The 26,691-nt window shown below is 42.1% G+C and overlaps 1 protein-coding gene across 1 annotated transcript; it reads right to left on the reverse strand.

Moving 5' to 3' along the window:
* Nucleotides 1-44: 44 nt before the first annotated feature.
* Nucleotides 45-23,688, reverse strand: LOC100343001 (GTP-binding protein 4). Its single transcript, XM_089311269.1, has 11 exons — nt 23,518-23,688; nt 15,674-15,766; nt 14,729-14,920; nt 14,584-14,649; nt 12,318-12,405; nt 12,147-12,202; nt 11,392-11,502; nt 8,370-8,567; nt 6,847-6,912; nt 1,663-1,806; nt 45-1,442 (listed from the first exon to the last, which is right to left on the reverse strand). Exons 1-11 carry the CDS (start codon nt 23,563-23,565, stop codon nt 1,146-1,148), a joined length of 1,359 nt encoding a protein of 452 aa, XP_089167395.1. The 5' UTR covers nt 23,566-23,688; the 3' UTR covers nt 45-1,145.
* Nucleotides 23,689-26,691: the final 3,003 nt, after the last annotated feature.

Below are 26,691 nucleotides of genomic sequence, written 5' to 3' on the forward strand. Positions count from 1 at the left end.
TCAGCGTAGCTCTGGCCATAGTGGTCATTGGGGGTGGGGGGGTGAGCCAATGGAGGGAAGACCTTTCTCGCTGTCTCTCTGTCTCTCACTGTCTGTAACTCTACCTATCAAATAAATAAAAAAATAAAGTGAATAAATCTTTTAAAAAATAATAATACATTCATTCCTATAATATTTTTAATTATCATTTTAATTTAATCCAGTAATATCCAATACACTCTTCTCCCTTGAATTCTATTTCATCTAACATTATCACTGCTGCTTTATTTTCTGCTGATAGTTTCCAGATGCATCCTTTTATTTCTTTTTGATTTTCAGCTTTCTGTTTCATTCTGAGTTAGCTTCTTTTCAATCACATCTAATTTTCTTTTTAATGCAATCCAAGACTCTCCTCTGTCAGTTCTATGCTTCCATTCACAGCTGTAAAGGGCTATATAGAATTCATTATGGTTAAGTGGTAAGTGTGTGGACTCTAGTATTTAAATTATAATCGTTTCAGTAATGTTCTTTATTAATTTGATGCTTAGTCATGACACAAATATAAAATTCATCACTGTCCTGGGAGTCCAAAATAAGAATATTTCTAATTAACCTGTCAACATTTGAGCTAAAATATATAAAAGACATGCAGACAAAAAACTGGATTGCACATTGTATATTCTATATTTCAGAAATGTTTTGATTCAACAAATTCTGATAACTCTGATCCTTAGAAAAGTTGAGTGTGTCTGTCTGTCTTCTGGTTACTCTCAGTTTGCTATTCTCTGTTTGCTATGACTTGTTTTTCCCATTCTTCCTGGTTCTCTATGTGCTGCTGGTGCCAATCTGCAATCTCCCAATTCTCTTCCTCATATGCCAGAGGCAAATACTCCTCTGCTAGCTGATATTGGGTAGAGCTAGAATCTTTCGTCCCTCTAAGTTTTGCATATGACTGAAGGCACTTCTTAAAACACAAAAGTAAACATGCACAGAAAAAAATAAAAGGAGGCACAGAGAGGGATAAGTCTTATTGAATTCCACACAGGTGAGTATTCTCCTACAAATCATCATTGCTCTACAGACATCAATTTTTCCATGTTTTCATTCTCTACTTGCAAACTTTCCAAAGTCAGACCTTCCAAATCCTCTGACTGTCCCTGGCGCCACTAAAGCTGGTGGTGGTGGAGCATGAGGGATGTGTCAAGGAGACATCGGGCCAGATGTCTTTCCAGAGACACTTCCCAGAGCAGCCCACTGTTAACTACCAACCTGACTGGTGGGAAGTCGGAACAGGTAACGATTCCCCAAAAATATCCTTTAAGCATCATGAAGACCTGGAATTGACAAGACGGTATACTTTCCATGTGAGATCCACGAAATCCACAATCCCTGGAGCCAGAGTATATACTGGGATCTAAAGTCAGACTGCTGGTGCAGTATGAGATCATGCTTCTGCCCAACCTCTGAAAAAGGAAAGATTAGGCAACAGTCCACCAAGGACCTCTGTCCAGAGGCATCCAACTGTACCTGACCCAAGCTCTCAAGGACGCCAAGAAACTGGGACATGCAGCATTCAGCTAACCTCCTACCCACAGCTCCTGCTTCTCTGAGCCATAACTACTGGTGTTTACCCTGAGACTTGCCAGAATAAACACTGAGGCTATTACTACATCAGAGGCTGACCTTGACATCCCGGAGACCAGAAACATCACGTGGAGTTCGAGAGCAACTCCGACTCCGGACTACAGAAGACGGTGGAACAGATTCTTCCCGCTTTCTTTTCCTGGTGATACTCCGAGATCTCCTTGCCTGGACTGCGTAGTGGGCCTGAAAAGCATGGAAAGCAAACTTCGGCGGTCAGGATCACAGCCCTGCTTACAGATTCAGTGACAAACAGATCGACTCCAACAAGGGAAGAGGACAGTCAGGAGGGTCTACAACGTCATCAGAACCACAATCAGCTAAAATCCTTAAGATATACACATGGAATTCCACATTAATTACCACTCAAATATCTTTTTTCACTTACACAAGCTGCTCTTATTTTACAAAGCTGATTTAACGCCATTTTAAAAAATGTACTTAGACATCCCCATTCAAAAATGATTATTAGGTTAGAATCATAATCTAATTTCAGAACACTAATATCTAATACCTGAACATAAAGTGAAAACTGCCCAGAAGTTCAAACTTTAAGTTAAGAAGATATATCCAGACTGCACGTCTAAGAGGACAAATTCTGCCATCAGAACCTGGACAAGTCACAGCTCTGCCTTGTGCTGCCTATAAGAATTCAAACAAGTCCCTTAACGTTGGGAGACCTAGAGGAAGCTCCTGGCTCTGGATCAGCACAGCTCTGGCCATTGCAGCCATTTGGGAAGTGAACCAGCAGATGGAAGACCTCTCTCTCTGTCTCCTTCTCTTCGTGTAACTCTGACTTTCAAATAAATAAATAAATCTTTTAAAAAATGCAAGAAACAAATGAGCTATCACATACAAAGTATCATAGGATTATTATCAGATGTCCTGTAAGAAATGTTGGAGTTCAAAAGGCAGCAGGTTCATATATACAGAGTACTGAAAGAAAAAATTTTGTAACTGGCAAAACTGTCCTTCAAAAATGGAGGCAAAAATTAAGGTACTTCCAGATGAACAAAACCTGGGAGAGTGTTAGTACTAGAGTTCCCATGCCAAAAATGCTAAAGTGGGTCATTCAGGTAGAAGTGAAAAGACAATTAGGCAATAATTTGAAGCCAAGTGAACAATGATATCTACAAAATACATGAAATATATGAAAAGTAAATACATGAGCAAGTGTAAAAGTATTGTAATTTTGGCTTGTAGCTGCTTCCCCTGATACAAGAAGTAAATGCATAATTGTGTTCTGGGGCACACTGTATAAGATGTAATTGTGATAGTTTTTGTACACTAGTGAAATGAAGCTGAAAAAAATTCAAAACCATGGTGTGAACAACTTTAGGATTTTAAGAGAAATCTCAATGATAACCAGAAAGAAGATGGCTATAGAATATAAACAACACAAAATGATGAAAGATAATACTTAAATATAAAAAGTCAATTAAACATGAAGAAGATAATGCAGGGAGTTGGGAGCAAAGAAAGCTGTAGGACGTACAGAAAAATACCAAGGTGGCAGAACTCCGTCATCAATTACCTGAAATGTAAATGGATTAACCTACAGATGAGCAGAATGGGTTTAACAAAAACGTGATCCAACTATATCATATGTACAAAGGATTAATTTTATATCAAAAGATTCTATAGTTGAGAAAGAAAAGGTAAAATTATTCAAGCCAATAGTTGAGGACATGAGCTTAAAATCAGACAAAATAAGCTTTAGATCAAAATAGTTTCAGGGGACAAGGATGTCATAAAAGGTTCAGTATTGGTATAGCAATGATAAAAGTTTGTACATCTAATAAAAGATACTTAAAATGTGAAGCAAAGATTGAAAATTGAAGGGAGAAATTGTGTACAATAACACTGAGAGACTTCAGTGCCCCATTTTGAATAATAGAACATAAGTAAGGAAGTAGAAGACTTGAGGAGTACAGTAAACCAGAATGCCACAAAAGAAGTTGCCAAGGACTAATGTGCTCTGCTCTCCAAATTCATGTGTTTAAGCACTAATCCCTAATGTGGGTCCCCAGAGTGATAGGATTGGTGTCCCTAGAAGAGACACTGAAGATCCTCTGCTGTGTACAAAAGGTGATCTGAGCATGCAGTGAGTACTCACCTATCAGCCAAGAAGCGAGACTTTGCCAGAAACTGACAATGCTTGATCACGACGAATGGCTTCCTATTCTTGAACTTCCTAGCCTCCAAACTGCGAGAAAATTAATATCTTGTTAAGACACCCAGTGTATGGCAGCCAGTGTTAATGGCAGCTTGAGTTGAAGTATTCAGAGGAAAACCTGTAGCTGTAGATACCGTAAAAATGAAGAAGAGCAGACATTGTGGAACAACAAGTTAAGCCATTGCGTGACTTCCACATCTCATATTGGAGTGCCAATCTGAGCCCTGGCTTCTCTGCTTCTCATCCTGCATTCTGCTCTTGCATCCTTGGAGGCAAGTGCTTGGGCCAAAGGAGACCTGGATGGAATTCTGGGCTCCTGGCTTTGGCCTGGCCTAGTCCTGGCTGTTGCAGGTATTTGGGGAGTAAATCATTGGATGGAAGATGTCTCTCTCCATCCCCCTCCCTCCCCCGCTTTGCTTTTCAAGTAAATGAAAATCTTTTTTTAAAAACAAGAAGAAAAATCAACATCTAACTTTATATCTTGATGAACTGAAATAAGAACTAAACTCAGAGGCTGGCACTGTGGTACAGCAGATTAACACTCTGGCCTGAAATGCTGGCATCCCATATGGGTGCCGGTTCGAGACCCGGCTGCTCCATTTCTGATCCAGCTCTCTGCTATGGCCTAGGAAAGCAGTGGAAGATGGCCCAAGTCCTTGGGCCCCTGCACCCATGTGGGAGTCATGGAAGAAGCTCCTGGCTCCTGGCTTCGGATTGGCACAGCTCCGGCTGTTGCAGCCAATTGGGGAGTGAACCGTCGGCTGGAAGGCCTCTCTCTCATTCTCTGCCTCTCCTCTCTCTGTGTAACTCTGACTTTCAAATAAACAAATAAACCACAAAAAAGAACTAAACCCAGAGCTACCAGAAGTAATATAGAGAAGAGATAAAATCCAGGATAGAAAAATGATAGAGAAAAATCAATGTAATAAGTTGATTCTTTGAAGAGACTAACAAAAGTGACTAACATTTAGATGGAATAGCAAAAAGACTCAAATTACTAAAATCAAATGAAGTTGCGAACATTACTGATTCTACAGAAATATATGACTATAAGAGAGTATTATGGAAAGTGTACACTACAAGTTGGATAACCTAGATAAAATGAATAAATTGTTGGGAACACAAACCTACCAAGACTGAATCATGAAGAAGTGAAAAATCAGAATAGATCTATTATAGTTGAGGGTATTGAATTGGTAATCAAACCTCCCCCTCAAACCCAACAAAGAATGGAAGGAAACTACTGCAATGTAACAAAGGCTACATATGAAAAATCCCCAGCCAACATAATACTCAGTGATGAAAAACAAAGCTTTTTCTCTAAGACCAGGAATAGTACAAGGGTGCCACTCTTCCCTCTCTTGGCCAACATATTATTGGAAGACTTAGCGAGAGTATTAAGAAAAAGAAAAGGCATCTAGGGGCTGGCACTGCGGCTTAGTGGGTAAAGCCACAGCCTGCAGGGTCGGCATCCCAAATGGGTGCTGGTTCGAGTCCCGGCTGCTCCACTTCCAATCCAGCTCTCTGCTATGGCCTGGGAAAGCAGTGAAGATGCTACCACTGGCCACCCTGTCTGTAAATTAGGGAAAACACAACTTCCCCAAAATGTAAGCAGGCATTAAGCCTAGCACTTCAATCAAATGTCAGATCTTATGTCAGTACAGTAAAACAACGCAAGCATATACAAAACAAATGAGTCCCCTCATACACTGCCGACTGAAACCAATTATTCTACCTCTTCCAGAAAAGAACTTTATACAATGCTGTCCTGAGTTTGGTAATTCCAGTCTGGGAATCTGTTTTGAGAAAACAATCCAGAGCACTAAAAGTTCTTTGATTTGCTTCTAGCATAAATCATTACAACAGCAGGATAAAATTCTAGTAGATACCTGAAATACCTTCTCATCTCTGAGCACCCCAGAAGACAGTTTTGAACTATTTAGTCTAAGTTACTCACACAGAGAGACTAACACTTCATATAACTACACTGAAGCTAATTAAAGCACCAGGCAGATCTCAGTCACTATAGTCCAAGTAAAGAGTTCTGTATAGGACAACAAAAATTTATCTATTTCTTTCCCTTTGACATCTTTTTCCCACATACACTTTTCCCTGATGTGAATTCTTTTACAGATAACCTTAAATTCTTTAAGGCAACAGTAAATAAATGAATTTAACCTGTAAACAATCCAAAAAGTAAAAGAAATTAAGCTTTACTTCATTAAAAAATGGGAGAAATTTAACGAAAAAATATTTACAAGACACAGATGTAAAATGTGGAATGTGATCTTAAATATATTTTTAAGGAACAGAAGACAAGCTCTCTCATTTAACTGCATAAAAAGCAATCTACCATATTTCAACTTACTCATTTTTATGTGCTATAACCACAAATGATTTTCTTTCTAGTTTTCAATATTTTCCAAATTTTCTACTAACATGAAAATGAAAGATAAAGTATATCTATAAGCCTTCAAAAACTTTGTGGGAAAAATGGAATTAACAGATAAGTTTATTTTGGTGCAAAAAAATGTGAAATCCATGCATTTTCAGAATACATTGTTTTCATGAACTTTTTGACCTTCACTCAAAATAATACAAAAAAGAAAAGCAAATGCACTGGGGTCACCTTACACAACTGACAGTGACTAAACCAGAACTTTGAGAGGCAAGGACACCTGGCCCACTTCCAGGGACAAGTTTTAATTAAGGATGATGGAGAGTACAAAGTTTTTCTAAATTCTTCTCAAATGCTGAATAAGAATAAAGTTTTGAAAACACCATCCTGCATCAGTAGAACAGGTGCTAAGCTAATCACACCAAACGAAGCATTCCCAAGGGAACTATGGCAGCGTGAGAGATACACTTATCAATCAATCCATCACTTCGAGGCAGACACTATGTCAATAAATAGCAATGGAAACACTGGGAATCCTGATTTCTTTTCTTTTAAATCAACTTCATATTCTCACAGGTTTCCAAGCCCCTGCTTTTTCTTTAACAAGTTTGCATTCAGCCATATAAACACTAGACCAGCCCCCTACACTTACATTGTCTTTAGTATCCATGTCAACACCAAGACTATGCATCTCATTCTCCAAATCTGTCTTCTGAACCTGAAAAGAAATTTTAAAATAAAATTGGCTTTAAGCAAAATTAGTTCACTGAAAAGTTGAAAAATATTTTTTTTCTAAGGGAAAATACACTTTTTGTGACATACTTCTTTTACAAGTTGTATTTTTTCCCCTTGGGCTCACTTTGCCTTTTACTGACTGACTAACTGATTTTTTAATTAATTAATATATAAATATATATATACTTGAAAGGCAGAGACAAAGAGAAATTATCTCCCAGTCATTGGTTCAATCTACAAATGCCTGCAATGTCCAGGGGTGGGCCAAGCCAAAGCGAGGAGCCTAAAACTCCAGGCCTGACCACATGGGTGCCAGGGACCAAGTACTTGAGCCATCACCTATTGCCTCCAAGGGTGGGCAAAGCATGAAGTTGCAACTAGAAGGAGAGCCATGACTTGAACTCAGGCATTCCAATACAGGCTGCAAGCATCCCAAGTAATATCTTAATTGTTGTGGCTAATACTTGCCGCTATGATGGTTTTGGGCAGCTCAGCGAAAACCAACACTTAACTAAGAAACTGTTATGTGTGAGATCTTGTATGCTTTATGTCCTTCTTGGTAGAAACCAAGCAACCCACACAGAGTAAGAAAGTGACTGTTTCTATCACATAGATGAGCCACAAAAGCTGAAGTTAGTGATGGACCCTAAGACAAACTCACTGTGGCAACATGTTTCCTTCTGGAGACCCCTCCACATTACTAGGAAAAGCAGAAGACTGTCCATGTCTCTTAATAACCAGTCATCTGCTATCATATGAAAACACTATTTTCAAACAATACCCACTCAGAGGTATCTACAATGTCAAGTTATTTTCCTTTCTTTCCATTACATTTTAACTCTCCTGCACATTATCTGATTTCTTTGGGGGAACTTCATGTGGTACGGGGAGCTATCACAGAACCCTACCTCCCTGACCAAAGCATGGACAAGAAACAAAAACAAAACCGAAAAAGTGTTAAGAATCCTGACATCTGATCCATTCACGCTACTGTGTAATTCTCCCCATCTTAACCAGTCACAAAAGTCAATAAATTTTCTTTTGGGTTTAAATTAGACTGGGTTAAGTGTCTGTAAATTAGAAAAGACAAGTCTTGAATAATACAGAAATTAAATAAGAAAATGTTAATTAATGACTTTAAATTTCTACAACTTATAAATCCCAATTGTAATTCATAAAACTATACAATGATTGAATCTATAGAGGAAAACTTCAAGCTTATTATCACCAAGAAAGGGCACAAGAATCAGCAGATAAACAATCAAGACTCTTCTAAGTCAATTTACACCACCAAAACGAAGAATGTGCAATCCGACAGCCATAAATGGGTTGAAAAGCTGTAATTAGCAATGATTTTGCAAGAGTCCAACATACGCAATAAGTCATGCATATCTTTTGGAAAGACATAAAAAAAAAAAAAAAAAAAAAAAAAACACTTGCCTTCTTAGCTGTTCGAGGCATCCTGGATCCCTGTGTATTTTTTTCTTTGGATTGAAGGATTTTCAGTTTCTTTTTTTCTCTAATTTGTTTTGCCAGCTGTCGGATTTCCACCATTTCCTCGTCTTCACTTTCAGAATCACTGTCATACTCCCCAGCAGCTGTTCTTAGCTCTTCTTCTTTCTCTAATTCTTCCAATTTCTTTAAAGATATAATTGAAGAAAAATGTGTACAGTAGGTGTGACACCATGTGCATGGAAACTGTCTGAGGACACGGTAATCCTATGGTCAAGTCCCCATATACCCACACATGCAGAGCTTATCTCACACAAAATGGTTGGGAAGCAAAAGGAGACCACGCGCACATGAACTGACAGCAGGCTGGTTAACTCTTCAGTTGCTACTTTTCCTCGTTAAAACAGTTAAACTCCAAGGTGGGGAGGTCTCCTTATTCCCCACAGTACAGACCAGCAAATAGACAATATGAAACAAGTTCAGGTCTGAGAGAGCCTGAATTCATACAGTATCCTGGTTATCTATTCTAATATCATCCAGAATACAATTTCACTTTCTACAACGTTAATAAGACAAAAACAAAATCTTAAAAATATGCATGCATATCATATCCTAACAAGTCAACCTAGCCAGGAGTCCAACAGGCAGATCTGCCAGGCCCCTGGTGGGCCACCAGGCATCATGATAAGCAAACTGAATGCATAAGGAACAGTGAAGAGTTTCAGGAAGGGGAAATCACCCGATTTCTGACATGAAAGAGTGGACCACAGAACGGAAAGGTAAAAAACCCAGCAAAGCAGGGAGGCCAGCTACGACAAAGGCAATGATGATGAAAACCAGATGACTGGAGGACAAGGAACACTGCAGAAGGGAAATCGTGAGAACCGTGAGAGTAAAGGCGCTGACGTGTAAGTTCACTCCTTGGGTACCCAAATAAATCACGATGCTACCAACAGCTTAATTTCCAGAGCAGAAATGAGTTCTAGAAGTAGGGCATGAAGAGGTCACAGACACAATGAGACTGAAAATATAAATTAAGGAGGACACGTGGGAAAATGAGTGGCAAGTATCAGGAAATGACAACAGCTAACAGATAATGTTATTCAAGTAATTTTTCTTTTCCAAAAATTTAGTTTATTTTATTTGAAAGGCAGAGTTAGAGAGAGGGAGAGACACAGAAGGAGAGTGAGCGATCTTCAATCTGCTGGTTCTCTCCCCAAACAGCCACAACAGCAGAGCTAGGCCAGACTGAAGCCAGAAGCCAAGAGCTTCCTCCGGCTCTCCCATGTGGGTGCAGGGTCCCAAGCACTTGGGCCATTTTAAGCTGCTTTCCCAGGTACATTAGCAGAGAGCTAGACTGAAGTGGAACTGGCGTCCATATGGGATGTCAGTGCTGCAGATGGCAGCCTAGCCCATTACACCACAGTGCCAGCCACTATCAAGTACTTTTTCAAAGAGCTCAACTGAGGAGAGAAAAAGGGTTAACGAGTAAGGGAGGACATAGAATCTAAGATTTTTGTTTTTTAAGAAAGATGAGAGCTATTTATATTAAGAAAAAGAGAGGGGAACTGGACTGAGCCAGGACAGAGATGCCAGTAACAAAGCAAAGCTCTAAAGAGGCGCAGATCCAAGGTCAGACAGAATCAGCAGGGATGAGGAACATCTGCCCACAGTCTGTATAAGGCTTAGTATAAGGCCCATGAAATCATTTACTCTGGTCCTGCCAAGACAAATGCAGGTGGAACTCAAAATTCAGTAAATCTATATATAGCAGGCTAATTTTTAAGATGGTAATTCTTTTTTTTTTTTTTTCGACAGGCAGAGTGGACAGTGAGAGAGACAGAGAGAAAGGTCTTCCTTTTGCCGTTGGTTCACCCTCCAATGGCCGCCGCGGCTGGCGCGCTGCGGCAGGCGCACCGCGCTGATCCAATGGCAGGAGCCAGGTACTTCTCCTGGTCTCCCATGCGGGTGCAGGGCCCAAGCACTTGGGCCATCCTCCACTGCACTCCCGGGCCACAGCAGAGAGCTGGCCTGGAAGAGGGGCAACCGGGACAGAATCCGGCGCCCCGACCAGGACTAGAACCCAGTGTGCCGGCGCCGCAAGGCGGAGGATTAGCCTAGTGAGCCGTGGCAGAATCCCAGTTGCTGGAGTCAGAAGCAAAGCCAGGCATCAAACCCAGCTGCTTCAATACTAGATGCAGGCATATTAACCAGTGGGCCATTTGCCTGCCCTCCTTTTTTATGTTGGTTCTCTCACTCTACTCCAGTTTATTTTAGACACAGAACATGTGCCCATCCACTAGTTTGTGCCAGTGTTGGACAGGGGGTGAAGCTGGGAGCTAGGCGATCAGTCCAGGTCTTCCATGAGGGTGGCAAGAATGGAAACTGTGGAGCCCAAGAAGTTTTCTACCAATCACTTGAGCCATAACTGCTGTCTTCCAGCATCTGCATTAGCAGAAAACTGGAGTCAGGACCCAGAGGCAAGTATTGAACTTAGGCACTCAGAAATGGCATGGAGGCATCTTAACCACTGGGCTAGAAATAGAATCTGGCTCCTGGTTTTGGCCTGGTTTAGCCTTGGCAGTTATGGCCATCTGGGGAGTAAAGCAGTAGATGGAAGATCTATCCCCCACCCCTCTGACTTTCAAATAAATAAAAAAACCACACACAAAAAAAAGTACAATAAGTATAATGCTTCCATCTATGTTCAAAAAATGCTTCTGTATCACAAACATTTCTCAAAGGAAAAACAAGACTGGATTAACAATAACTGCCTCTGGTAGAGTGAGAGGCAAACTTCATTCTCTTCCTCAACCTTTTTACTCTTTGCCATACACAGGCATAACTTCATTATGAATGAGAAATGGAAGCCCATTTATGAAATCCATTTGTCTGTATGTGTAGCTGGCTCTGTAACCCTGGAAAAAACCATGCAGACAGTAGCATCTACTGACTTTTACCAGCAATGCAATAAATGTATCTCAAAGGCTCTCTGTAAAGGCCATCTTACCTTATCATCTCTCTTGTTTGGTACAGCTAAATGTAATCTGTTCAACACCTCATTCACTTTATTTCCCTTCATTTTGATTTCAACTCGATGAGTCAAAAGCCTATCACAAGCCTAATAAAAGTAAAAACAAGACACAGAGTTACAAAGATACACCGCAGCCTCCTGCACATTTCAGAGAAGAATCAGGAATCAGACTCCCATTGACTGTCTGGTATGGTTTGGAACTTCCTACGCCTTTTCCCTCAATAGGTTTTTAACATCACAGCAAACCACACTCTCCAAGAAAGAGACTGTTCCCCTTTCTGACCCTAGGGCCAATCTGAGACAGAATCTTGAAGCAGCCCTCCTAAGCTCTATGCTGGGCCTTGTTCCCACCAGAAGTGACCCCCTGTCCAGACTGGTGGTGTCCTCCAACTGTCCTTCATTACCTAGATGCAATGATCTCTCAGAATTCTAACTTGAGCAGCCAATCTGTAATTAAAGCCACAGCACAAAAATTGCCCTTTTATTTCAAGTTAAGAGCAACAGGATGAAGTAGGATACTACATAAAATCTAACAGGAGCCTGCAGCCTCCAGCTGTTCTGCTTTTCACACTACTTTTCCCCTTATACTACCAAACAGGATCCATTTCAGTAAAACTGCTATGAAAATATAGTCAAAAGTCATAGCAGTCATTTTAATTAAAAATTTCCTATAGCAGGAACTATAAAGTATTATTCAACCATTCATCTGGATAAGCAGGGCACTAGATTACTAAGGGTTTTGGATCCACCTTATTCTGTAGTGCATCACTCCTTACCACTATGTATACTTTGAGTATTAACAGCACCTAGTAAAAAACTAATTCCACCCCCCATGACTGACTTTTCAAAAACAAGACAAAGATAGTGAAAAGACTGATACCAGATGTTAAGAAAGCACTAACCTGTTTTAACTTTAATGACACCTTCCTCAGTCAGAGTGCTCGTCTCTATCACAGGGAATCCTTCAGCTTGCAAATCTACAAATATTTTCTGGAAAAACAAGAGATGTATTATTGATTTCTAGTTTCCAATGGAAAAAGTCAGTTTTACAATGAAGGCTGCAATTCTCAACACTTGTGGTTTGTTTTTAAAACTTTTGAAGAACAGACCAAGTAATTCAAAACTCTCCAGAACATTCAGTAAGACTTCATCCTCCAAAATAGGAACTTAGGTAAGACCAAGAAGCATTAGCAGTGCTACTTCTAATTAGAAAAAGAACAAGAAAAAAACTAGCCTTCATAGCCCAAGAGAATCCCTTAGAAAAATCTTGAAAACATTCACAAATCTAGAAATTTAAATTACTAAGATCTAAGAGACTCGACTGTATGCCCTCTACTAAGTGTCACATTTACATCTAACTGCAAGTGTGACCATCTTTTGGAGGAAAGTGACAAATCCATCATAATAAAGCATTTCACAAACAAGATTTATTTCCCTTACCATAAGGTCCAAAGCAGTGATCAAGGACTGAACACCAATTTTGCATGGCCCTGAGTAAAATGGTCCCTGAGCCTACCTGTGCACATGGCAAAAACCATCATGTGTTATCACCATTTGATGAGGAGTGTCATGTTGAAAGCATCAATAAAGGGAAGGCTATGAAAGTGTTAACCAAATGGAAATAGTGTAATAGTATTCCAATATGTACTTAGCTTTCCGATTCCTTTCAATTTGTCCAACAACCGATGACTGTAGGCATTACCTCCCAGGATAAACCGAGGGTCAGACAGGTGACCTCACTTCCTTATCACACAACCAGCAAGCGTGAAGCTGGGACCTGAGCATGTCTGACTCCAAAGCCTGGGCATCTGAGTACTGCATTCACTTCTTTTTTTTTTTTTTTTTTTTTTTTTTTTTTTATCTTTTATTTAATGAATGTAAATTTCCAAAGTACGACTCATGGGTTACAATGGCTTCCCCCCCATACCGTCCCTCCCACCAACAACCCTCCCCTTTCCCACTCCCTCTCCCCTTCCATTCACATCAAGATTCATTTTCGATTATCTTAATATACAGAAGATCAGCTTAGTATACCTTAAGTAAGTATTTCAACAGTTTGCTCCCACACAGAAACATAAAGTGCATTCACTTCTTAAACTTCTTGCTGCTGTCCACTCTCCCCCTTCTCCACCCAGCAATGTCTTTTTAGACTAGAAAACTGAAGTTACTTAACAGACACATGGGGGCTTTCGCAGACAAATTAACTCTGACATTAGTGTTTACATAATCAGTAACTTAAAGAATTTACTGTAGTAACCTGAGAAGACCAGCTGTGGCTGTTTAAGAAAAGCTAATCCTTACTTAGTAGTAAGTCTCCAAACAGAACAAGAGACACTGAGAAAGAATATGCTGTTCCTACATCAGGAACAGGAAGTCAAGCTAGTACATTCCAAAAGACACAGCAGATGCAGTCTACCATTCCAGTGAGCAGTCACTTAGAGGGCCTGCTCGACTGAGACTGCGCCCCACTCCAGGGTTTCTGATTCGGCAATCTGGTGTGATCAAGAAACCTGCATTTCTGACCAAGTACCAGGTAACAGTGAGGCTGACGCTGCTGGTCGGGACCTACAATTTGTGTACATGCTTCTCAAAGCATTTATCCTCAATGACACCTTTGATGGAAGAGTCAAACCAGGTTTTTAAAACTATATATTAACAATGTTTCCTGCCTCTTGGGGAATGCTAACAGACACCACACTCAAGAGTTCCTGTAAGTCCTGCATGCCCTCTTCAAAAACACTCATGGTTCCTGAGAGCCCACAGGACAAATGCTTACAGATCTTCATTCTCCTGTGCTCAGTCACTCATTTCCAAATGCATTTAACCACAGAACCTCTTTTGCTAAATAACACCAATGAACACCTTTCCTAACTAGGAACTTACGCTGGAAAACGCTGCTGTAGTATTACCTGATATTCTGAGGTCAGGAAGAGATAAAGGACACCTAAGGCACTTGGCTTCCTCTAAGGCAACAATCTAAGGGATCACATTTTCCACAGGGCAGGGATTAGGATGTCTGAGTTCATGTCACTGAACCTTTGAGGATATTATCTCAACTGCACAATAAAAACTGAGCTAGTACTGTTAAAATTCCTCCTTCTAAACTTTGGCTGAGATAGCATTCAGAATACGTAAGTAAGACACATTCCAAACATTAAGATGATTTACCTGATCATCTTCAGAAAGTTCAGCTATTCTCTTCACATCACATTTGTTGGCAACAACTATAAGAGGCTACCAATGGAAAAAAAAATAATGAATCACTACTTTCATACTATACAAAATAAACTAAACTATTAGTTGTCAGACTTACCTTGTTGATAAAGAGAGGTCTTATATTCTGGAAGAGTTCTACTTGTTCCTTCAAACCATGTCCACACTGCTCAGACAAATCCATCACATACAGAACCGCAGCACGGAGGTGAGCCAAGGCTGTGATGGCCTGCATCTCGATGGTGTTCCGATCCTCCAAAGGGTGATCCAAAATCCCTGGAGTGTCTACAACCTAATGAACAAACTCCATTATTCCAGAGCACACTTATTAACCTCTTGTCCAGCACGCCCCAGCAGTCATTCTGCATACTGAAACCAGACCTTACGAAACTAGTAAATAAAAATGCAGAACTCCAAAACTGATGAGAAAATAAAAGTGAGAGAAAAGCATATATTTTTAAACATTAAATAAGCAGTCAAGGGTAGAAAAACCCTGCAGAGCTCATTGAAAAGCTAGCCAATGACCTTGAGAAATGACTCCTGTTCTCACTAGCATCATCATAAACATAAAAACTAAAATAACCCCCAAACCTCCTAAGTCTTAGGAGTTACTCTCTTCATCATTTATAAAATCAGACTGTTCAAACAGATTGTTTCATGGTTTTAGACAGTATATGCCATTTGCAACAACAGAGTCACAAATGATTAAAGGAGAATTTAATTACTTTAGAAGTACAACTCTTAGCATAAGGCGCAGAAGCCCAAACTGAAGGCCTGCTATTTCCTCTGAAATTGTATCAGAAAACTGTTAACTGCCCTCATGTCTCTCTAAAGCTCAGACAAGTTTTCTTTATGGTAAAAGAAAAATTTCAAGTTCTTGGTCACCTCAGAGATTCTCTTTTCCTCACCTCCTCAGGGCTGACTCTATACTATTCCAAGTATACCAGAAAAAATAAATATTACAGTGCTTCAGAAATCATTAAAATCAAAATTAATTAACCAAAACCCAAGATGTTTATCCTACGTTTAAAGATGAGACTCTCACCTGCCAACGTAGATACTTGTAATCCATGTGCCCAACAAATAGAGACTTTGTTGTAAACGCATAGGGCTGAACATCCACATCTGCTCTGGTTACCTTCAAGTAAAGCAATCAGTCAAAACTGTCAGTCACAGGGATTCTAACCTCACTTCCTGTCAAACAACATAAGCATGTTACCAACACATCAAGAGTAATTTTGGGTAGGAAAAAAAAAAACAAAAACAAAAACACAAGAGACCTCACATAATGAAAACGCACAGGACAGGAGTTACCCAGTTTAATAAATGGCCTGGTTTCTCTTCCCTCACACCACAGGGCCCTTGACTCAGGTATCAGGGAGGAGACAGCCATCATCCCCTCTCACCCTCCATCTACTGCCTCCAGTGTCTCAACAGGGCCCGACAGAGGCCTCTGTCATGATGGAAATGCCCCATGTCTGCAAACTCTTGATATGTGGTTCGTAAAATCTTGGAACTGAAGTTTTCATTTTGTTTTCCATGTAAAAAGCCACACAGCCACCCAGAGCACCAGCCAGCTGTGGAATGGTCAGAGCATGTTTCAAAACATCAAGTAGGCCCCTGCACGGCTTTATCAAGATGTCGTGGAAACCTGTACACAAAATAAAACCTATAAATTTGCCTCAAAGCAAGAGCATTCTTTGTAAAAGTTTATTTATTTGAAAGGTTGAATGAGAGACAGTAAGACAGTGAGAGTGCATGTAAGAGATTAAGAGAAAGATCTTCCATTTGCTGGTTCACTCCCCCAAATACCTACAACAGCTGTGGCTGGGCCAGGCTGAAGCCAGGAACTAGAACTCCCATCTGGGTCTCCCACGTGGATGAAAGGGATCCAAGTACTTGAGGCACCACCTGCTGCCTCAGCAAGAAGCTACACTGGAAATGGAAGTGGGACTCGCCCCAAGCACTCCAATATGGGATGCAGCTATGACACAGTATCTGCCCAGCAAAGTGTTCTTAGCACCAAGGAAGCCATAATTAACATAATTAACAATTGCTTTGGCATACACACTGCTGCTGGTTGTCATCTGACATTTTAAATGCTGTTTCAATTCCTTTCAGATCCCTCAATTCAGCTAAATTGTCCCAAAGCACAAAATTACTGAGTTACTTAAATGTTACCCTTGAATCACACTCAGCAACTTATCACTACAAAGGATAATATAGTTTGTGTAAAATTTGACACAGCAACTAAAATGACAAATCACGTAAGAATTGGCTTAAGGAGCAGGTATTTTGCCTGGACCGTTGGGTTGCCCGCATTCCATATCAGAGAACATGAGTTTGAGAGCTGGCTCTGCTCTTCATTCCAGCTTCCTGTAACACACCTTCAGATGCAGCAGGTGACAGCTCAAGTAGTTGGGTCCCTGTCACCCATCTGGGAGACCCGTACTGAGTTCCTGGCTCTTGGCTTCCATCACATCATCTTTTTATAATCAAAACCAGACCAACCTTATTGATGAAGCTGGATTTCCCAACATTTGGGTACCCACATAAAAGCAGAGTCCATGTATTTGGATCAATGGTTGGCAAACGGGATAAATGCTGGCGCACTATGAAGCTTAAAATGAAAAAACTAAGAAATCAAAGTGTCTGATTTGCTTGATATTCTCTTCAACTTATCTGTACTGCAAGCTCATGGTTATATAATGCAAGTGTAGAGAAAGTATGAGTTGATGAAAAAGCAATTCATTGCACAGAGTAATGATATAATACAGTATAAATAATAGCATTTCCCAAGTGTGGCTGTACCAATAATATACCTAGGCCTTACCAACTGGGCATTTGGATGCAAAAGATCAGAGACAGATCAAAAAGACACGTCTGAGAAGCGTCCGGATGGTTCTTATTGAGACATTTGGAAAGCAGTGTCTTTTGAAGCACGCATGCTGTAATTTTCTGGCTACTACATGGGCAATTTCCATTTAACTACCTCATCTGTAATACAAACAGCTTCAGAGTGGTACTCACTGGGCGATCGTGAAGATCAGATATGTACGAAAGCATTTTAAAAGCATTCAACTATCATAAATCACTTGTAAGATACAGGGGAGACATAAGCATTCAACTATCATAAATCACTTGCAAGATACAGGGGAGACATAAAACAAGTCCAAATAGTTTGTGATATAAAAATATGTGCATGTTGGGGCTGTGCTGTGACACAGCAGACTAAGCTACCACCTGCAGCGCCGGCATCCCATATGGATGCAGATTTGAGTTCTAGCTGTTCCACTTCCAATCCACCTTGCTGCTAATGGGCCTGGGAAAGCAGCAGCAGATAGTCCCAGTGCTTGGGTCCCTGCATCCAGATGAGAGACCAGGAAGAAGTTCTTGGCTCCAGGCTGTGGCTTGGCCTAATCCCGGCCATTGCGGCTGTTCAGGGAGTGGACTAGCAGATGGAAGCTCTCTCTCTAACTCTACCTTTCAAGAAAATAAATCTTTCAAAATATATACATGCATGTAAGAAAGCAGGCAACTATTTCAACAAAACCCTGCTACCTTAATTTCAAAACTGTTTTATTAAAGTTTTTCCAATAGCTAAAACTATGACATTTTTATATATTTTTCAATATTTCCTTATGATTTATGCTAGGCACTTTTCCAACAGCATATCACCTATTAGAATCTCATACAGGTTTGGCTAGAAAAAATAATTTGAGCTTGTCAGCTCTAAAATAAAACAAAGCCACCTCCGGAATATGCCCTCTACACAGATCGATTATTTTAACAAAATGCTGTAAAAGACCTTTTCTCCTCATGGGCAGTAAGTACCTTGCTCCAAATATTCCAAACTCTGCCTCTCTCTCTTTTTTTTTTTAACATTCAATAGATATTTATTGAGAAAGCAATTCAATGATGAACCATCCTATTGTTTAGATTTCCCAGATGTTATGTTAGTGTCATGTGCTGCCCATTTCTCTCTTTTTCCAAAGCTCAATTTATTACAAATTTCAAACCTGGCAAAATTTAGCGTGTTTTTTTTTTTTTTTTTTTTTTGCCTCTGTCTCTTGATAATGGTGCACATTCGCCCAAGTGCAGCACGCTTCAGCTGCTTACATCGGTAGAGAGAATCACCGTATTTCATAAGCCGCACGTTATCTTTGGCAACACTTAAGAAAATACATATATGAATATTTTGTTCCACTTTTAAAAACAACTTAAAAAACACAATAGTAAGAAAACACCTTACTTGTCCACTAAGTTTTTGGCAATATTTATTTGTCCCAGAGCCAACTTGTAATGATCCTTGTCATAGAGAATATTCATCAAATCAGCATAAAATGGATGGATGTCCTGTAACAAACAAACAAACAAAAACATGCAGTGGTCACCGTAGTCCAATAGTTTCTTATCCCTGTATGCAAGTTAACACTTGGGAGATCAACCCTCTCTTCCTCTGGCCTCAAACCTCAAATCTTTTCCTGGCCAAGGACCTGGACCAGGACAAGGATCCTGTCAATTTAGTCCTCTGAGAAAACAGAAGCCATCAATAGGGAGGCAGGTGGCAAGTCACTTCTCCCTGCCCTAATGGGATTCTTGTTATAGTGACAGCGCCACCAGGGACCTAGACGAGGCCAGCCCTCCATATGCACCAGATCCTGCTTTTTCTATGGCTTAGGAACTTAGTTCTAGAAATTCTTTCTTCCACCTGACCTTTCCCATCAATCTACAAACATGCTGTTATTTCTCAAATCTTTTCGATTTTTTATCTTAAACTCCTGCTCCATTTTTTTGCTCCACTCTTGGCAAATGCCAGCAAAGCAGCACTTTTTATTCTTTCTTCCCTCTCTGGAACCCACTCTCCAGCATGCCTGCTACTAGATCAAAATAGCAACGACTTCCAAACTGCTAAATCTCAAATCTTATCTTACTAGACTTCTTGGCAGTGCTGGGTGTTGGGCCACTCGTCCTTCTTGAAGCATCTCATTCAATGGGCTTCCTCTCCAGTGGCCAGCTCTCCAACTCCTATGCTGGCTTGTCATCACAGTCCAACTACACATTCATATCCCCACAGCACTCTTGTGTTCACCACTAGGTGATCTCACACAGATTTACAAATACCATTTACGTTTTAACAATTCTGTTGTTTATATCTGTGGGCCAGCCTACTCATGGACTCTGGGTTACTTACTGTTTCTACTCAGATGTCTGGGACATCTCTCACAATCACTACGTACAGATTTCACCCTTGACTTGCCCTCCTCTTCAAACCTGCTCCTCTTAGCCTCTCGCGTCTTGGGGAACAGCAACCCCACTATACAAGGTGCCAAGGCCCAGAACATCTCCATTCCCTCTCTCAACCACACAACTAGTCAGTGGCCTAGCCTGTTAGCGCTTCCTCTGAACGATCCTGAAGCCAACCACGTCACACCCTCACCAGTATTCGGTTCTCTAATTTATCATCATCTTTCAATCACATGGCTATTGGGTTGTACCTGAATTAGCCTCCCACAAGCCAGGCATCCCCTAAAAGCTAAGTCAAAAACCTTAAGAATTCAAAGTCACCCTGCCTTCCCAATACTTCTGACCCCATCTCCTAGCATTCTCCCTCTAACATCCTATCCTACCTCCTTGGACTCCGGCCTAGAGCATTTGCATTTGCTGTATCTTTGCTCCTACAGCTCACTCCTTCACGCCCTTAGGATACTGCCTTATCTCCCTGCACATATACTCCTTACTCCCCTTACTTGCTTCATTTCTTTCATCTCACACATTACGTATTTTCATGTTTATTACCTTTCCCCCTCACTAGAATGATGACAGGAACTTTTATTCCTGCTGCATTCCAGTGCTCAGAATAGTGTCAGACGCACAACAAGCATTCAACGAATGCTTCAGTTTAACTAACTAAAAAGAAGTGTTGGGGCCAGCACTGTGGCACAGCGAGTTAACACCCTGGTCAGAAGCGCCGGCATCCCCTATGGGCACCGATTCTAGTCCTGGCTGCTCCTCTTCCAATCCAGCTCTCTGTTATGGCCTGGGATAGCAGTGGAAGATGGCCCAAGTCCTTGGGTCCCTGCATCCATATGAGAGACCTGGAGGAGGCTCCTGGCTTCGGATCGGCGCAGCTCTGGCCGTTGCAGCCATCTGGGGAGTGAACCAGTGGAGAGAAGGCCTCTCTCTGTCTCTACCTCTCTCTGTGACTCAAATAAATAAAATAAATCTTAAAAAAAAAAAACAAGTGTTATTTATCTGACAGCAATTTCAGGGTAGGTGGTTAGATTGATAACAGAATGTTCCACCTCTAACATATAAAAAATTACCAGGGCCAGTCTTGTGCTGCAGTGAGTTAGGCTGCAGCACATCTTATTATCAGAGTGCGGGGGGGTCAAGTCTCACCTCCATGTCCAGTGCAGCTTCCTCATAATGCTGGGAGGCAAGAGATGACGGCCCAACTATTTGGGTTCCTGCCACCATGTGGGAAACCTACATAGAGTTCTTATCTCCTGGATTTGGCCTGTCCTGGCTCTAGCTGCTGCAAGCATTTGAGGAGTGAACCAGTGAACAGAAGATCTCTTTTCTATCACTCTGCTTTTCAAGCAAATAAATAAAATAATATTAAGAACAAAAAAAGATAAAACTCCTTACAATGAAAAAAACTCACCACTAATTAGATCAAAACAGGTTGTTTGCCTGAGTCAAGCATTTCCTAGAATCAGTTTAGAATAACCTTATTCTTAAATCTTTCTTTTCAGGCCCAGATACTCCCTAGTACTTAACCTTTCTCAAGAAACGGTCCATTCATTTTTTTTTTAACTTTTATTTAATAAATACAAATTTCCAAAGTACAGCTGGTCCATTCATTTTACAAGAACCTACTGGGGGCTGGCGCTGTGGTGCAGCAGGTTAAAGCCCTGGCCTGCAGCACTGGCATCTCATATGGGCACCGGTTCAAGTCCCAGCTGCTCCACTTCTGATCCAGTTCTCTGCTATGGCCTGGAAAAGCAGAAGATGGCCCAAGTGCTTGGATCCCTGCACTCACGTGGGGAGAACGGAAGACGCTCTGGCTCTTGGCTTCGGGTCAGCACAGCTCTGGCTGTTGCAGCCATCTGGAGAGTGAACCAAAGGATAGAAGACCTCTCTCTCTGGTCGGCGCCGCGGCTCACTAGGCTAATCCTCCACCTAGCGGCGCCGGCACACCGGGTTCTAGTCCCGGTCGGGGCACCGGACTCTGTCCTGGTTGCCCCTCTTCCAGACCAGCTCTCTGCTGTGGCCAGGGAGTGCAGTAGAGGATGGCCCAAGTCCTGCCATCAGATCAGCGCGGTGCGCCGGCCATTGGAGGGTGAACCAACGGCAAAAGGAAGACCTTTCTCTCTGTATCTCTCTCTCACTGTCTACTCTGCCTGCAAATAAATAAATAAATAAATAAAATAAAAAAAAAAGAAGACCTCTCTCTCCCTCTCTCGCTCTGCTTCTCCATAATGCTGCCTTTCAAAGACATAAATAAATCTTAAAAAAAAAAAAAGAACCTACTGGGCACCTATATCAAGTCCTAAAGATGATAAAATAAAAATGCCTATCCTCTAGTAGGAATTTTTATTTCTTACTTTAAAAACCAATTCCATAAACAGCAAAGAGATCAGTTTTTACAGCCTGATGCAGAAATCACAGCTCTCCATACAATCAATGAAGAGAACTATCTTACCATCAGCTGATGAAGCCAACAAGACCATTAACAGCGGTGGGGCCTCAAGCCACTGACCCTCGACAGCCCAGAGGAAAACCAAACCTTAGAGAAAGGAAGGGTGGGATGAAACCTCGCCAAGTCAGCAAGTCAGAAGACCGGAGCCTACAAGTTCATGACCTACCACTTCCATACAGCTTGGGTTGGTCCTGGGAAGGAGGGGTGGGAACCTTTCCTCTGCCAAGGGCCACTGGACGTGTATAACATCATTCCTGGGCCACACAAAATTATCGACTTAAAACACCAGCCTGCTATAGAGTTCCAGAACTTCCAGCCACACCTGTGGTTGCCTTGGCAGGGCCAGACCACATGATTTCGCTGGCCTTGTATGGACCCGATGCTCCCCACCCCGCTGCAAAGCCCAGAGGTTACAAGGAAAACCTGAGAAGATAGCACCGGGCCACCTAAAATGGAGCTTGGTTGAGGGAAAGGACAGATACACGCAAGTTTCCCAGTTTTGCCACTAACTTACTGAGCAAACTCTGGCAACTCTGACTTAGATTCCCTTTCCGTCAAGCTAGTACCCCAACAGGTGAAACACCAAGTAAGAGCCACATTTACATAACTATGTGAGTCCCCAAAAGTCACTTACATCCAACTTGGGGAAATCCGTGAGAATCTGGGAGAGCCTGTCATGATAATTTTGTTGAGTAAATTTGACTTTTCTCATGTAAAAATGTCGAATGCGATGAATTTGGTAATGCTTGTGAATAAAAAAAAACCCTACGTTTCCCAAATGCTACAAAGAGAATGACAAAAGTGTTAAACCACGACAATAAGGGAGTTAGCTGAGGGCAGTGGCCTCAACTCACCCACCGCGATGAGCTTCCGCCCCGCCCCTCACAGTCGCCCCCACCCACTCACCCACCGCCTCACCGCCGGTGGCCCTCTCAGACAAACCTATTCTGGAGAACCACCCCGATCTCCCTGGCTGGAGCGGGCGGGGGGTGGGGAGCTCTGGACTTGCACATGTGGCCTGGTCTGGCGGTGGTGTCAGAGTCCTGCAGCGATGGGGATGGGGGGGCTTGCGATTCCAAGAAGCGACCCCCTTTCTTAGCCCCACGGCTACAGCCCAAACCCTCCTGGAGGACTCGGCTAAGGAAAAGGGCGATAGGTAAGGAGGTCTTTCCAGAGCCGCCTACCTTGGCGGACGGCACCACGGTGATCTTCTTAAAGTTGTAGTGCGCCATGCCAGCAATGGACTGCACGAGGAGACAGCACAGCGTGCTGCGGCGGCGGAACTTCCGCCATCGGGCGCGAGCTGCGCGTCACTTCCGGCGCTCCGTCGGGCGTGGCCTGCTTCCCCGCTAGTGCCCTCTGGATCGCACAGCGCCGCCATCCGGCCTGGAGGTCCGCTGCCGCGGGCAGGAGGGCGTGAGGGACCAGGGGACGCGGGAGGAGGTCCGCGGGGTTCGGGGGCTGGAGGCTGTAGAAGTTAAATCCCTCCTGGGTGAAGGAAGGGCTCCTTACTCCCCGCCTTGGGCAGAGAAGGGGACAGTCCTCTGGCGGTGGACCTTGGCCCCGGCTGTCTTTCCTTGGGCGCAGCCTTCGTTCTTCCCCCTCAAGTCCCGGTTTCTGAGTGGCAGCTTCGCCCATCGCCTCTGCGCGGAGGGTGGAGCAGCTGGACACTTACCGCAGTGACTTCTGTTGCTGATATGACCACTCCCTCTCTCCCTGTCATATCCCTCATGTCCGAGGAACCGAGGGCCACATCCACGTTAAACCTTCTGTAGGGCTGACCATATGGCTCACGCACTGTGCAAAGCTGATAACCACGTATTATCTCATTTAATTAACTTCATGAAATTGACGCACAGCAGAGGTAGTAACTAGCCCGTTCCTTTCCCTGCTAATAGGCAGCAGAGTTGGGGCTTAAACCTGGGTGTCCTGACTCCAGCAAACTTGCTTTTAGCTCTTTTAGCTGTTTGGCTTCTTAATCATCTTGGGTGTCCCTCTTACTCCTCAGGTCCTTTTAACAAGTTTCTGTCATTCTTATATAAAAATGTCTCACAAATACCAGCATTCCATGACTGAAAATTATTTTAAATCATGATTTTCTCATCCGTCATACTAACTATAATGCCCATCTGTGAGTCATCAGCGAGTTAAATGAGCCTGCCGCCTAAGTCTTGTTAGCACTTCTGCAGGAAATCTGCTGGATAATTAGGAGTCTCTAGCTGTAATCATTAGCTCAACCACAGGACAGTTCTAGCCACCATTTCTGAAATTCACAAATTATCTACATTCTCACATTTTTTCAGCTTCCCAGGTGTTCCCTCTACCTCTCCCACTTTCTCTCACTTTCCTATAGCCATATCTTTGTCTTTTGATCCAGCATTTAGATAAGTCTGATCAATCCTTTGCAGCAGATGGACAATCATCTTTTCTTTAGCTCCTAACTCCATGCAATAATTATCTTACACTTGTAATATAGTTACATCATAGTATAATATATATAATGTATATATGACAATATATAACATATAATTATCATTTATTGGTAATTGAAAATATGCTACATTTGCATAGCATCTTAAAATTTACAAAGTGCTTTACTTTTTAGCTTTTCAAAAATTCTTCCAACAATCTTCCGATGAAGATTAGAATTCTTGCTTCTTCCCCAAGACTACACGACTTTAAGTAGCAAACAGCTGAAACCCAATGCCTTTTCAGCTACCTGATAAATAACAATAATTTTTTAAAGATTTTTTATTTATTTATTTGACAGGTAGAGTTACAGACAGTGAGAGGGAGAGACAGAGAGAAAGGGCTTCCTTCCGTTGGTTCACCCCCCAAATGGCTGCTACAGCCAGAGGTACGCTGATCCGAAGCCAGGAGCCAGGTGCCTCTTCTGGTCTCCCATGCGGGTGCAGGTGCCCAAGCACTTGGGCCATCCTCCACTGCCTTCCCCGGGCCACAGCAGAGAGCTGGACTGGAAGAGGAGCAACCAGGACTAGAACCCGGCGCCCATATGGGATTCCAGCGCCGCAGGCGGAGGATTAGCCAAGTGAGCCACGGCGCCAGCCCCCAATACAATGATTTTTATGAACAATTTACAGAGGGAGAATGTTTTTTACACAGTGATGTAAAATGTCAATATTGTAATGTATTTGTTTTCTCCAATACAGTTGAAGTCTGTTCATATAGAATACAAGAGGAACTACTTGTTAAAGGGGGGAAAATGACAACTTTGACAGACAAAGCATATTAACATTCATATTAGAGAATAAATCTGAGAAGATTTCATAAATCCTATCAATGAAAAACTGACAGGTCTTGACTTTTTTAAAGAATTATTTGTCTATTTGAAAGGAAGTGTTACAGAAAGGTGGTAGCAGAGAGAGAGAGAGAGAGAGACAGAGAGAGATCTTTTATCCACTGGTTCACTCCCCAAATGACCACAAGGGCCAGAGCTGGGCTGATTGGAACCCAGGAGCCAGGAGCTTCCTCTGGGTCTCCCACATGGGTGCAGGGGCCCAAAGACTTGGACTATCTTCTGCTGCCTTCCCAGGTACATCGACAGGGAGCTGGATTGGAAGTGGAACAGCCAGGACTTGAACCAGCACCCATATGGGATGCCAGTATTGCTGGCAGCAACTTGACCTGCTATGACACAGTGCCGGCCTGGTCTTGATATTTTTACTCTTTTTCCAAGAAGTTGAAGTCACATTTCCCTAAGCCAGCCAGTAACCTTTTCAAACAACCTGAGCTGTGGTGAACAACTGGCGATCCTAAGTGTACACTCCAACTGGCACAAGTGACTTAACTCCTTTGATCCCAAGTTTCCTCTTTTTGCAAAACGGTAGAAATAATGCCCACCCCTAAAGGACTGCAGCTAAGTAAGATATGCATGGAAAAGCACAAGGCATGAAGTAAGAGGCATTGATGTAAAGAGTAATGACCATCACTAAAATTTGGTTCTGAAACTTATTTGGGTCAGTCCAAGGTAATGATCTAAGCATTGCCATCAAGTGTATTCCAAGCCAAATTCCTTATCAAGGATTCTTAGCTTCCTTTTGTGGCAATGGAGTCATCCTTTGGAGAGCTTGGTCAGGCAGAACTTGAGTTATTCACTAGCCTTTCAAGGGATAAGAACTAGCAGTCAAAAAGGAGACAAAATATCTTCTCTTGTGTATCTGTGAGTGTGAAATTGGAAAGCAGGATGTGGGAGAACAAAACCACTTGCCAGGAGCTGTTTTTAAATTGTCTAACCACAAAGGCATATCTGTGAATGGACAAACATTGTGACCCATCATCAGCCTACAGTTGTTAATACCAACGATGAGGTGCCAAGCGTCACACAGCACCTGCGTGTT

Source organism: Oryctolagus cuniculus, chromosome 13 (assembly GCF_051225735.1).
Source record: "Oryctolagus cuniculus isolate XC-2025 breed Fujian yellow rabbit chromosome 13, ASM5122573v1, whole genome shotgun sequence".
In the NCBI taxonomy this organism is placed as follows: Eukaryota; Metazoa; Chordata; class Mammalia; order Lagomorpha; family Leporidae; genus Oryctolagus; species Oryctolagus cuniculus.

What these genes read in the sequence shown, in the direction of transcription:
- LOC100343001 (XM_089311269.1), bottom strand. Translation starts at nt 23,565, where the DNA reads ATGGCGCACTACAACTTTAAGAAGATCACCGTGGTGCCGTCCGCCAAG. An exon ending in ACAAGTATCTACGTTGGCAG is followed by an intron (nt 14,921 to 15,673) that starts GTGAGAGTCTCA and finishes TTTGTTCATTAG; the next exon opens with GTTGTAGACACTCCAGGGAT. An exon ending in CTGGTCTCCGGGATGTCAAG is followed by an intron (nt 1,443 to 1,662) that starts GTCAGCCTCTGA and finishes TTCCTTTTTCAG; the next exon opens with AGGTTGGGCAGAAGCATGAT.